General features: G+C 42.1%; 1 protein-coding gene across 1 annotated transcript in view; it reads left to right on the plus strand.

The window, feature by feature from the left end:
- Positions 1 to 1,655: 1,655 nt before the first annotated feature.
- TPH2 (tryptophan hydroxylase 2) overlaps positions 1,656 to 13,358 on the plus strand; it is a 50,889-nt gene continuing 39,186 nt past the window's right edge. The window contains exons 1-5 of the mRNA XM_075742859.1: positions 1,656 to 1,760; positions 5,043 to 5,195; positions 8,007 to 8,190; positions 8,299 to 8,399; positions 11,563 to 11,630. Coding sequence (XP_075598974.1) covers positions 1,656 to 1,760; positions 5,043 to 5,195; positions 8,007 to 8,190; positions 8,299 to 8,399; positions 11,563 to 11,630 — 611 coding nt within the window. The remainder of the gene's footprint in view (positions 1,761 to 5,042; positions 5,196 to 8,006; positions 8,191 to 8,298; positions 8,400 to 11,562; positions 11,631 to 13,358) is intronic.

Genomic DNA, 13,358 nt, shown 5'->3' on the forward strand with positions numbered 1-13,358 from the left:
ACATCAAGCTCAGCACTATGAGAGATACTTCCTGCTACTTGCCTTCTGCAGGTCCCTGCTCAGTGTCTCTGCTTCAGTGGATCTGATTTAAACTTCTTCCTCTCAATCTGTGTGATCTATATGTGTACCGAGTCAAGGCCGCACGATGCCGGTGTTATGTTCAGCTAGGTTGCCCCTGTCCGGGGAGGAGGCAGGGGAAAGCACCACTGGCAACTCGCAAGGGGAAGCAGTCATGTTTCCTCCTGCCCGGTGTGTTGGGAGAGAGCAAACGGTGTATGTATTTCAAGGAAATTTACTGAAATAGTGCTCCCAATCCAATGTTGTTCAGTCCTACACTCTATAAGGGCACCTATTTATTCAAAGTAGGTCATGGAAAAGTTTTGGGAAATGGGAGAAGCGGGGAGGAAAATAATAGGGTGAGAAAGTAACAAAATGAGTGTTTGACCTCAGAATGTTAGTGGAAGAGAAATTAAAAATCCTAAAACAATTTTACAAGTAATTTTAAGAGACTGACCTTAACATTGCAGTCAAGTTATTGTTTCAGCAGTTACCTTCTGCTCAATTATCATTTCTGAGTTTGTAGTAGTCTGAAATTAAGTAGTAAACAAATTCTTAAAAATAAAATAAGTCTTTACCCCAGAGACATGAGTATTTCAGAGACAAGTGAAGTTGTCATATACATATAAAAGACCTCCAGGCTCTGTATGTGATTGTTTTACCTTCATAGGTGATTGCTTTATTGATGTTGTGGTTAGAAGAGAGTCTTATGATGGGAGTCTGGCCCTTGCACAGCTCAGGCAGAAACCACAGCCATTGCTGTCTCGACTGGAAAGATTTCTCCAGTTAGGCATTCTCCTTCAGTGAAGCACTCTTTGCATGTCGCCAGTCACCCTTCAATATGTAACGTACCTTAAGTCTTTCATTACAAGATATAATTCCCATCCCTTAATAGATCTTCTCTGAACCAGCCTAAGTTTTTTTCAAAGGAGTACTCTAGAAAAGGGAGAGAGATGAGTTTCTACATCGAAGAATTTCTCATGTCAGAATCCCACCGCAACTTTTCTGTGTAGAAACTCAGCCCCTGCTGTTCTTTGATGTTCTGTCCGTGTCCTGGCTTGGGCCTATTCCTCCCCAGGGCCACCCAGAGCTCCTGGGGCCGTCATAGGTCCCTGCTGCCTGCGGTGGGGGGGAGAGGGCAGGCTGCCCGGGTTGGGTTCAAAGCGGTGTTACCCTGCCCGAGGCAGGCGGCCGGGCAGCGGTGTGAGGGGAAGGTGAAGGTGTTGCCGTGCCCCGGGGGCGGGCGGGGGGAGCCGCTCCACAGTGGGTTGCGATCGGCACAGCTTCCCCCGGGGCGCCCGTTGCCCTCCCGGCCCTGGGGGGCTCCTGCCGGGGCGCGGGCGACGAAGCTGGGCAGGGCCCGTAGGCGACACCGCTACCCGACCCGTCCCGTCCCGCCGCGGCGGCGCTGGCGGTGCGCGGCGGCGGCTGAGGTAAGCGGGGACCGTGGGCGTTCATCTGCCGGCGGCTCTCGTCACCCGGAGACGGGTCTCCCCTAATCGGGTTTCCATCAGTCTCCGCGGGGGCGTATAAAAGGAGCCGCCGCGGGGCGAGGCGGGCAGAGCGCGGCGCTGCCCCTTGCCCGCCCAGCCGTCCCCATGCAGCCCGCCATGATGATGTTCTCCAGTAAGTACTGGGCGCGGAGGGGCTTCTCGCTGGACTCGGCCCTGCCGGAGGAGCGCCCCGCCGTCGGCAGCCTCACTGTAAGTGGCGGGGCTTGGGAGCGGGGCTTCTCCGCCGGCCCATCCCCGGCGGCGGGGGACAGGAGGGGGAGCTGCGAGGCGGGCGGGTTCGGCTGGTGCGCCCGGGGCGCCGGTGCCGGGGAGTCGTCCCCCTTCCTCGGGGCTGAGGGGCATGTGAACAGCTTCTCAGCAGTTACGGGGACCGGTGAAACTCATTTTGCAGCCTAAGCGGACCTCATTCGAAACGCTGCCTTCAATGCGCCTTCAAACAATAACGAAAGTTTCTTTAGAAATTAAAGCCTTTACTGCCGAAATTAACCATATTGCTATTGGAAGAATATAAAAGCATTGGCGTCCAGTTCAGGTGTTTTTAAACGCTTGAATTTTGAAAGTCTGTGGTTAGTCCTGCCGGCTGCGTGCACTAAGTGCTGTGTCAGCAGAATCTGCCTTTTCAAGGCACTTGGAACCTCACAGCACGGTATGTAAAACGTTTTTGGCAACACACAAAGTGACACGCACTTACGCTGCCTCGGTGCCTGTGGCACTTTCTTTGCTGAGCAGCTGGCTTCGGGGTTTTTCCAGCTTCAGCCGGCTAGCAGGGCTGTGAGAACGTGTGGGAGCATCATATAGATGGTGTGCAGTATAGAGGTGCACATATAGAGGATGTGCAGTTTCCCCGTTGAAAGCCCTGTCAGGAGGGAGAAACAATCTCCGTAAGGTGACAGCGCGGGTGCAACGGGTGGTTGGGTGGTGTCAGGCACGGGATAAACTGCGTGCTTACAGGGAAATGTATTTGAATAGGTGTACTTTAATAAGAATGAAGAATCTTAATAGGTACCAATAATATTACGTGCTCTGAATACGTGAAATATTTAGGATTATGAAGACTTTGCCTCCTATAAAATTTTGCAGCATATGAAGATTCAAATCACTTGAGTAAAACCAACAGAATGCACCAGTTTGTATCAGTTGCGAGCTGGCGTATTGTCTTTATAGTAAAATGTGAAGCATCCCTGTTTATACATGCTTACTTCTATTGGAAATATTGAATTAAATGGGATAAATTTGTTTTACTGTCTTTATATTTGAGTTACTTTTTTCACTGAGTTTTGCTATAGATGACTTTTATTCCCGAGTACTTGCGCTTGCTCCAGATAATTCATTTTCATTAGGAAAGTTGATCTGCTATTCATTATTTAATTAGGATGTGTACTAATGAGCATGGCTGGTAAGATCTGAGTTCTTGCAATATCATAGCCTCTTCTACTGGGCTCATAATAAATAGGTATTCTAGTTTTTATATGCTTGAGAAGGTCTTTCAGTCATCACTTCAGGTAACACTCATTTGAGACTATTGGGGAACCTGTGGCAGTCTTGGAAGGTGCCAAGTGCTGCTGTTTCCCAGAGGAATTCACGGTATTCAGATTCTCAGGCACTCGTTTGACTACATGATCCTCAGTACACAGTTTCCAGAAAGCAGCACACAGTGAAAAGTCCTGGATGCTATGAAAATAGGATCTTTGTTATTTCATGTGGAGGTTGTGTGCTTGATGTATGTGAAAATGCCTCAGTCAAATCCCAAATATTATTGAAGTTAAACCAAAAGTGACATTCCCCTGAACTATTCCTGAGCAGAATCATATAAGCTCAATTACTAAAAAATAAACATGTTTGAAACCCTTCATATATCACTTTGCAGACATAATTCTTTCCCAGATCTTGTCTGTGTAGTTGAATAAACGATGAGAAAAGACCACAGAGACTTTTTAGCATGTCCAGTAACTAGTTTAAGTGTGGCTGGTTTAACCTGTGCCATTTAAAGAGTGGCTTTTGGTAAGATTATGCATTTTAGCTAGCCCTCTTTTTAATTCAGCATATTTTTGTACCTTAAAAAAAAAAAATCTCAGAAGATCCAGTGGGAGCTGGCTTGAGAGCTGTGAATGCTGTATTCAGTAGAGGGAGATATTTCAGAGTGGACTAGGATTGGATAAAAAAGTAAACTAATTTGACATGAAACATGTGAAAGCATTAAGATGGATGTATTGCAAATACCTTGTCGCTGTCAGCGATATCAATTTTTAAGAACCATTTTATACAATTCAGTTTGAAAAGGAATCAGACTGAAGCTTACTATTTTTTTGCTGCATCATAAAGCCCTTCATAAAATCTTGAAAAATATAGCAGCACAGTGAGACCCTTTGCTAATGTCCATCATTGCAGGTCCACGGACATTATGCAAGTGGGATAACCTACCTGCAAGGAAAAAATAAGAGTAGAGCCAATAACTTGGCTTTTATCAAGTATTATGAGACCTGTTTAAAAATGTCATTTATTTTTGGGTTGTTTTTTGTATGCTGCTTTACAATTTACCAAAGGAGAATTTAATCCATGTAGGATAGTTGTTTATGATTCTTAATTTCTATCTTCACATTTTTTTTAGTGGCTATACTGTGAATGATAAAAAAGCCGTTAGCATCTCACTGGAGATTTACTTTTCCCAAGAGTCACAACCTGGGTGTTGGAAAATGCAGACTCTTCCTTTTAAATCATGGTCAGTTGTCTATAAAGACTGTACTGTTGGCATCTCAGCAAGATTTAATCTGATAAAATTAGATTTTTTGGAAAACGCTGGCTGAAATTTGGCTTAGAGCAGTCTCAGACCCTCAAGTTGAGAGAATAATGTAGGAGTGGCTAAGGATGGTGTGATTTTTCTGTACTTTATTATTGAGGTCCTCAGCCAGCTCATCTTCTATGGGAGGTACAGTCTAAGCTTGTATTTCTGTGCTCATTTTTATAAGCAACAAAGGGTTTGTTTTGTCAGGAAAAATGACGTTGCATGACAACGTTAATTGTACTACAACAGAGAACATAAACTTTATGTTTTAAATTTAATGGTTAATACAAAAGTATAGACTGGTGTAAATCATCATAAATTGACTGGTGCAGGTTAGAATAGGATCACTGCAAGCTTTGCAGTAATTCAGACCATCTCTATTTAACTCATATTTGTTACTAGTGATAGCATTGCCCTAAAAATAGCATCATATTTGTATCCCAAACATTCATATGCTTTTCCTTAACCTTTTTTTTTTTTTTAATGGACTGACCTCTTACACAGTCTTGTCTAACAGCTGCCTTTGACCTGGGATTCTGGTTTCAAGTAAATGCGTTACCTTTTGAATTAAGTCTGGATGAGTTCCATTCACCTATTTTCTACCAAAAATTTCTCTTTGTGTGAAAAGACTTAATTTTAGAAAATGCCCATTTGCATCTGAGGTGATGCTGTTCTTTGTCCATTTGTAGCTAAACAGATCGAGTTCTGGGAAAAATGAGGAAAAGAAAGGGAATAAGGGAAATGGGAAAGGCGAATCTGTTTCTGAAGGTGGAAAGACAGCCGTGGTATTTTCCTTGAAGAATGAAGTTGGTGGATTGGTTAAAGCTCTCCGACTCTTCCAGGTAAAGCTTACAAATCGTTATGCTGACTGGACTGAGAAAGGCTACCGAGGTCAGGTTGTTTGTTGGTATAAATCTAATGGACTGTGGTGGAAGGAATAGAGTGCAGTAACACTGCAGAATTGAATAAAAGTAACTTAAAATTTTATGGACCATTCAACAAAGCATTTTTTACTCCTTAAGGGCTTTCTGGAATAAAGTTTAACAGTGATGCTGATTTTCACACTATTCGCTTTAGATTTCCGATGTGTGACTCTCAACACCGTAAATTAGATTTGAAGTTGTCTGTGCAGGTCACAATGAAAGGAGGCACTTTGAGAGCAGTTCAGAATCTAAATTACATACAATCAGGTGGTGGTGGCAGCCTTGCTGCAGGACAATGTTTGGTCATGAAGTTAAATGCACCTTCAAGTGCTTGCAGGGTCAGGGCTTTATGTGTCTAACTAGAACATAAATTCCCCATGCAATCGGTGGGTTTCGGTCAGAGTGCTGGTACTGCACGTAGTCTGCTTGCCTTATTAGTAAATTGAAAAGGGGTTGGAGGCATGTCTGAGGATAGTTAAAGCAAAGCAGTACGACAAAAGTCTTGGGTTGTTCGGACTGTGCAGTGAAGAGATTAGGAGGTGGCTTGGGATCTACTTCTAAGGTCAAACCATCAGAGAGGTGTAAGTGTGGGAGCCCTGGGCATTACCAATCCTAACTCACAGGAGTTGGCTCTGGGAGCAGGTTTCCAAGGCTGATGTAGATACCTAGATTCCCCAGCCAAGGAAAAGGGGGCGAGTTAGACCCCCAGGAGGGAGAGTACCAGGAACCAGAGTGTTTGACAGCAAGCTGATAGGAATTGCAGGAATCGTGTTTTCAGTGCAGCTTCGCTCCAAGGGTTAAGTGTCTCACTGCAACTCTGGTTTAAATGCTTGAATGGGTTCGTACCTGAAATCCTGGATTTATACATCAACTCCCCCTTCCTGGGAATGGGCATATAACTCACTCTGGTCTCTTAAAACATAGAATCATAGAATGGTTTGGGTTGGAAGCGACCTTAAAGATCATCTAGTTCCAACCCCCCTGCTGCGGACATGGACACCCTCCACTAGACCACGTTGCCCAAAGCCTCATCCAACCTGGCCTTGAACACTGCCAGGGAGGGGGCATCCACAGCTTCTCTGGGCAACCTGTTCCAGTGCCTCACCACCCTCACAGTGAAGAATTTCTTTCTAACATCTAATCTAAATCGACCCTCCTTCAGCTTAAACCCATTACCCCTTGTCCTGTCACTACACTCCCTGATAAACAGTCCCTCTCCATCTTTCCTGTAGGCCCCCTTCAGGTACTGGAAGGCGCAATTAGATCTCCCCGGAGCCTTCTCTTCTGCAGGCTGAACAATCCCAACTCTCTCAGCCTGGAAGATGTTGCAGAGGTGTCACCCCCATTCATGGAGTCACTTAACAATTTGAGTACTGTGAAGGGAAGCACAGAGTTTTGTTCTCTTCTCAACCTAGGGTAGATCAAAGCCACTTGCCCAATTTCCGAAGAGAATGCCTGAAACTGGTAGCTCTGTGTCAGCTGAAAACACACAGGGGAGTCCTGTGGCCTGTGTTATTCAGGAGCAGATGATCAAAATGATGCTGCTCAGCTTTGTAATCTGCCAGTTTACAAATAGCAGATTCAAAACCCTCAGCAGATGGAGGGTTTTTGTTCTGTGAATTTGTTATGTGAATGGGTTAGCCAGGGGGATACACCATATACATACCTTATGGAGCATGCTAGTTAAAGAATGAGGTACATATATCTAGAGGTATAAAAGCAGAGACTGCTGGTTGGCTGTACCAGAGGGGACCTTCACCTGAAATGGACATTTCTGAAAAATACAGCAGGCAGGTGGAAGTACAAGTGCAGAGTTCTCCCTGTTTGGAAGTCAAAAAATCTTTTATTGACTTCAGTAAGTGAAAGGATGGCTGTGAAAAGTAACAGATAGTTTGTGTCTGGCAAAAATAGAAAAAATCAGTCAATAGAAATATTCGTCGAAAGTAATCGTCTAGTCCGACCTCCTGTTTTGAAGCAAGGCTATCATGACATTAGATCAGGTCAGCCATAACACATTAGGGCTGTCTGTCATTGTATGACACCCTTGGCAGACCAGTAGTTGTGGTGGGAGAAATACCCCATAGGAAAATTTTAACACTGGAACTATTTACACACTCATGTGTTCAGTTTTAATGGAGAAATTATAATAGAGAATAAATTTAATTAGATTTTAATTTTATTACTATTACCACTTCAGGTAATTCATAATTGCTGCAAGAAAGATAGATGAGGACTGATACACGGTTATCCTTAAAAAAATATTTTCTCCCTTGTGTTTATAAGAGATGCTGAAGTAGTACACATTTAATAGCATCTAAGTAAACACACTCAAATCCAGTTAGATGAACGGTATTATTGTGCATATTGCCTAATAAAATTGCATTTAATATTTAAAAAAGGTAAATATACAATTGCATTGCAATTTTTTTTTCTTTCTAAAAATTATGAAGTAATATTGTCCTTTATAAAAGATTGCCTTGTTAGATAAAATTAAATCATCGGTTAACTTTCTTGATTAAATACAATAGTATTATGTTTACATTCAGTATACAGATTTTTTTGTCGTTGTTATTTATTAAGCCTCACTAACCAGTTACGTAGGTCCAAAGTGAGTACTTTCAATGAAAACACCTTTTAATAACTGGGAAAAATATCCTGAGGAACATGCCATCAATATTCCCCTTATAGCTGGTAGGTCTGCATTTCATACGCTATTTCATCTCTCCACAGGAGAAACATGTGAGTATGGTTCATATTGAATCACGAAAATCGAAGAGAAGGAACTCGGAGGTGGAAATTTTTGTGGATTGTGACTGCAGTAAGAAAGAATTTAATGAACTAATCCAGTTGCTCAAGTTTCAAACCAATATTGTATCTCTCAATCCACCGGAAAATATATGGACTGATGAAGAAGGCAAGGCTGATTTTGTATCACTTGGTTTAGACAGTCACAAATGTTTTGCACAGGTATCTCCATAGTCTTACACTCCAGTACATTCAACTCACATTCTGTCTTCTACAGATCTCGACTGTGTCCCTTGGTTCCCCAGGAAGATATCTGAATTAGATAAATGCTCACAGAGAGTTTTGATGTATGGATCTGAGCTGGATGCGGATCACCCTGTAAGTATAAAATAAAATTGCATTGTAAATAATTTGTTCAGGTTACTTGCCAGTCAAACAAAAAGCCTCTTGACTGCTGATTCTGAGTATTTTTTTGAGCATATGGTTTTCAGAAGATGGAGATTTAGTTCTCTTCAATGGTTTGGATTAATTTTCCTTTCCAGTGAATTAATTTTCCTTTTCTGTTGTAGAACACCCAAAAAGGAGGTCCTCCAGAAAACTTACTCACTCTTGAACAACTATGTCCCCTTTTGTACTGCTTCCATTTATTTATTAATTTTAATTAACTAGTTGATAGAAGCTTTCAGACTCTGAAGAGTTGAGAACAATGTGACCTTCAGTTCTGTCACAGCTCTTAGGTAAGAATTGATATTAACCTAGGTGTCAGAGAAGAAAGAATTATGAAGGAAGACTTCCTTGGGCACTCAAGAGATAATTGCAAAATAAATCAGAGCAACATGTTCCTGTTTCTGCATGAATGCAGCAGGTGGGAAGGTGTCTCACATTGTTTCCTGACTTTGGTGACAGGAGACATTTCACACAAGCTGTATCTGCAATAGTGCCAAATGCTCAGTGTGAAAGGCAAAAAAATAGATTTGTTATTGTTTTATTTATTTTGGATAATATCCATAAATGCTTAACTTCTGGGTCTCTAATGGCAAATGATGGCAAACACTTGTGTTACAACATTTTCACTTGTTATAAATCCAAGTTTCTACCTTTAGACTACTTGGCTGAAAGATACTGGTGGTAGCTAGTTGTATTCATTCCTACTTCAAAGTAATACAGGCTGGATTAAACTGGTATTGTAGGAAACTTCCAGCTGAAAGGAAGTGGGTAATGAACTACTAAGATACCTAACCATAAGATTGTCTTGTAATAGAATCGGATTAAACTGTAGCTGTAGTCGTTAGTCTCCTTTTGATTTTTGTCACACACGTTTTTGTTGGTATTATCCAAGGTGGTGAAAAATGGCCCCAGAGAGATTGTAAGTGACAGCAGAAAGATCAGTTCAGTGTAGGGGACTCTCTAGTGATGCAGCTGTGCTATGCTGTGGTACTGCAGCGCCTGTGCAGACTCCTCCCTGGTGACTGCCTTGGCTGAGGAGAGGCAGATACTCCTGGTGGCCCTGGGTAAGGGGCTCTAGTCATCGCAGAAATGGCACTCAGACCGCTGCCTTCTGTCCGATCTGCTCCACAGCTCCTACAGTGGCCGTGCCATGGCGGAGGCTCAGGCACAGACCCTCATGCTCATGCACATGTCATTGCGATGTCCCTTGGCAGCCCCACTTTCCTGTCCCTGGTGTCACCTGCCCGTGTATCAGCCATGGTTAGCATCATCGCTTCGTTTGGTTCCCAGCCATCTCTACCATGTGTGAGCCCTTGCCACGCTGTGGGCCCACAGCTGGGGAGTGCGTTCCTGGATCCTGGTGTCTACCATGTACTTCTTGATGACAAATGAGGATTTATCTCGTGTTTTTTCAGAATGGAAAAGTCTGTTGATTACCTGCAACCCTTAACAGTAATTTGGCTCAAACAGAGGCTGTAGTGGCAGCTCATTCTAGCCTTAAGTCGATGACTGTGACGAGCCGTTTGATACTGTTTTATGTTCTGAGCTGGTGCCTTCATTAAATGCTTGAGTGCTCTGCTGAAAATCTGCCTTCAGTTTTACAGACAATGAAAAAAGACATTCGCATTATATGAATATATATTTTACACTTGGGAGAACTCTTATAAACGTAATTTACGCACCATTTGTTAGCCTATGCAGCATGCTAGGTATTAGAGATGGGGAAAAAACCTGTAAAATCTCTGACGGGGCTTTCAAAGGCCACTTCTGGTGCCCTCGCTATTCCTTAGCGGTGGTGTGTAGGTGCCAGAGGACCAAAGAGAATTACCCTGTTACAGAACCAGCATAGCACCACTTCAGCAGCATAAACCTAACTCACTCCATATTGGCTACTAACCCACTCCAATATTGGCTGATGGTTTCAGTCTCAGTTTCACTACACGTGACAGGCTTTTAAATCCCCTGTGCTGTCTTCCATCACTTTTCAGCTCTTGAATGGTCTGCAGCTGAGTAACTCAACGCTTACATCAAAAGGTATTAAGCAGACAAGGAGGCACCCCTATATTACAGCACTTTTTTTGCCAGTAAAAAGGCTTTTCTGTGTAGGAGTGGAGGTTCGAAGGTTTTCTGCAGTCCTTTGACATCCTCCCTTACTCTGCCCCAGTGGCGCAGCTTTGGTTACGGGGCAGTAAAATGCCTTCTGAGTTTTGTGGAAGCTCATACAAATATTTAAAATCAATGTTATCTTTTCATTCCCTTCAGTGATTTGTGTTTGTGTATGTGAGCAATAAGGAAAAAATGCATTTTACTTTTCAGCTCTGACTGGGGGAAACTTAAATGCACTTTCTAGGCTATTAACTGGGGAACTTAGGTAGACTCTTTACCCTTTTTCATCCTCAAGAGGTTGACAGTCCTACCTTGAAAATAGGTAACTCTTTTTGTAGTCCAAAACCTGAAGTTTACATCTATTATAGGTATAGAAGAGATCTTGGTTTAGCTTTGAATAGCTCAAAGGGCTGGTGTGTGTGTGTTATACAGCTCTTTTGCACCTAACATGCAAAAGGTATGAGCTTACTGTAGCCCATGAGCCTTTCCTCTGTAATTCAAATTGGAGCAATATGCAGTTTACTGCTTGAGGCTGATGGTTCAGTCTCTAATACATTGGTTAAGATGGCAAGTGCTAAAGTAGCGTCTTCAAAATGAGTTGTGTATGAACTCTGGACGCTTGATTGTTCTAGTGAAGAAAGAGGTATTAAGGATAGGTCAGTTACTCTGCTTTGTGCCTGTGTGTGTGTCTCCATTTGGGTTAAAGAAAACCTGAGTGAGATGAACTGACAAGGAAAAAGTTTCCATTTCAAAATCTTGGATGAATGAGTGTACCTATGCGTAAACCTGTCTTGAAAAAACTCCCGTGGAACTTTGGGGGGGAAAAAAAAAAGAAAAAATCCTTATCTTCTCTTGCAGTCCAGTAGATAGTTGTAATCAAAACACAAAACAATTAGGTACTAAATAAACACTTTAATGATTTATTTTATAATTCTTACAGCTAATATTCTGCCCTTATTGTAAAGTGCTCTCTTCTTCCTTACTTTAGGGATTTAAAGACAATGTCTATCGACAGAGAAGAAAGTACTTTGTGGATGTTGCCATGAGCTATAAATAGTAAGTACTGTCACAATTCTTTCCTGTGCTGCTGACTAGTTAGAATTCATGCTCTATTTAATTCTGTAGGATGAAATTTAACAGTAGACAAAGTCAGCCTCTAAACTTTGACTAGTTTAGTGTAGGCTATAAACGACAAACCTGATGCTTGAAATCCTGTTACATTTTCAGTAGAGATACAGGCAAGCAAAGCATTTGAAAGGTAAGCACTATCTCTTCAGCATTTTATTCATAGCTGCTTAAACTTAAGAAACTCTTTAACAAATGCTTGTATGTCTTAATGACAAACTGATGCACTGCTGAATTGCATGTATCTTGCATCCCTATGTAGTTGGATGAGCTCACTAAAAACCAAAATTATCAATTTCTTTTCATGCACTTACTATACTAGATGCTGCAAAATGACATTTATCAATTTTGCCAACACAGCTCTAAACTTCTCAGAATTCAGTCAGTGGATTTCTCTGGAGTGGAGCTGGTGCCTGTGCACAAAAACACTATACGTTTTCTCATTCTGATTTTTTTTTTTTTCCATGTCAAGTCAGTATTTTCATTTTTCTACTGTCCCTGGCAGTTAGAAAACTTTCTGTGCTACCTACAAATACCCACTGTGTTGCAATTTTCTTGTCACAGGAGCATTCAACTAATTCTAATCATACTCTAGGTTTTATTTGCAAGAGGCCTAAGCCCTCATTCTTGAAGGAAAGAACGTACTAATTTCACGTTATTTTCCATTTTACCACACTTCTTCAGGTTTTTCATTTTTCTCCTTTGAGATTTCTGCCTACGTTGTTGAAAGAATATAAAACACAACAATTTTTTCTCCCTTTGTAGAAGGCACGTCTTGTCAGGGAGCAATTCAGAAATGGATTTTTGAAGGTTTTTCAATTCTGTTTGTTTGTTTTTGATATAAGGCTAGTATACAGGCTGCAGAAGGCTGGGGATTAACTCTGCTTTGTGACCGTATAATCCTGATTATATTTTTACTTTACTTTTGTCCCATTCCTGTTGTTAAGCTATTAGCAGTCTAATAAACGTGTAAGTGCTAGCATTGGTTCCCCTTTTTTCTGCCCATGGAGGCATTTGTTTAGCTGGGTGCTCATGACATTCATCCAGCACGCTGTGCTGCTGCCTGCTGGATGCTGCCCCTGGCAGCAGGGTTAGTGGAGAAGCCTCCTAGGCTGACCAGGTAAGTCCTAAATTTAAACAGTTTTCAAATGTAAATTGAGACACTTTTGTGGTTGGAGTTTTTGTTTGTTTGTTTACAGCTGATTGATTGGTTGATTATCTCGTTTTTCACTCTAATGCTTGCTGTGGCTTCTTGTTGCCTAGCATTTATTGCAGTGTGAAATGTCAAGCAGTTACTTGTGGATGAGGGCAGACTGTGTGACTCCTAGAGCTCTTTCAGTAAGTTGGATAGTTCTCCATTTACCCATGACGGTAGCAGTAGTGCCATGAATTTCACAGCTGCTAAGTTGCTGGAAATATCTTCCTCCCTTCTCCCTCTCAGGTGCCTAAGTGCTAGAAAGATCATGCAGCTGGCTTACTAAGCAGTGGTTGGTCTTCTGCTACAAAGTTTTTTTCTTTTTCGCCCTGAAACCAGTGAGAAATGTCTTTTCACAAAAATCACATAGAGTAATCCTGCATATTCCCAGATAAAGGAAAGGAAAGACCTTTTCCTTCTTTAGATTTTGAAGGATCAAGAACCATTTCTGTAGGCACATTACA

This window comes from Balearica regulorum, chromosome 1 (assembly GCF_011004875.1).
Source record: "Balearica regulorum gibbericeps isolate bBalReg1 chromosome 1, bBalReg1.pri, whole genome shotgun sequence".
NCBI lineage: Eukaryota > Metazoa > Chordata > Aves > Gruiformes > Gruidae > Balearica > Balearica regulorum.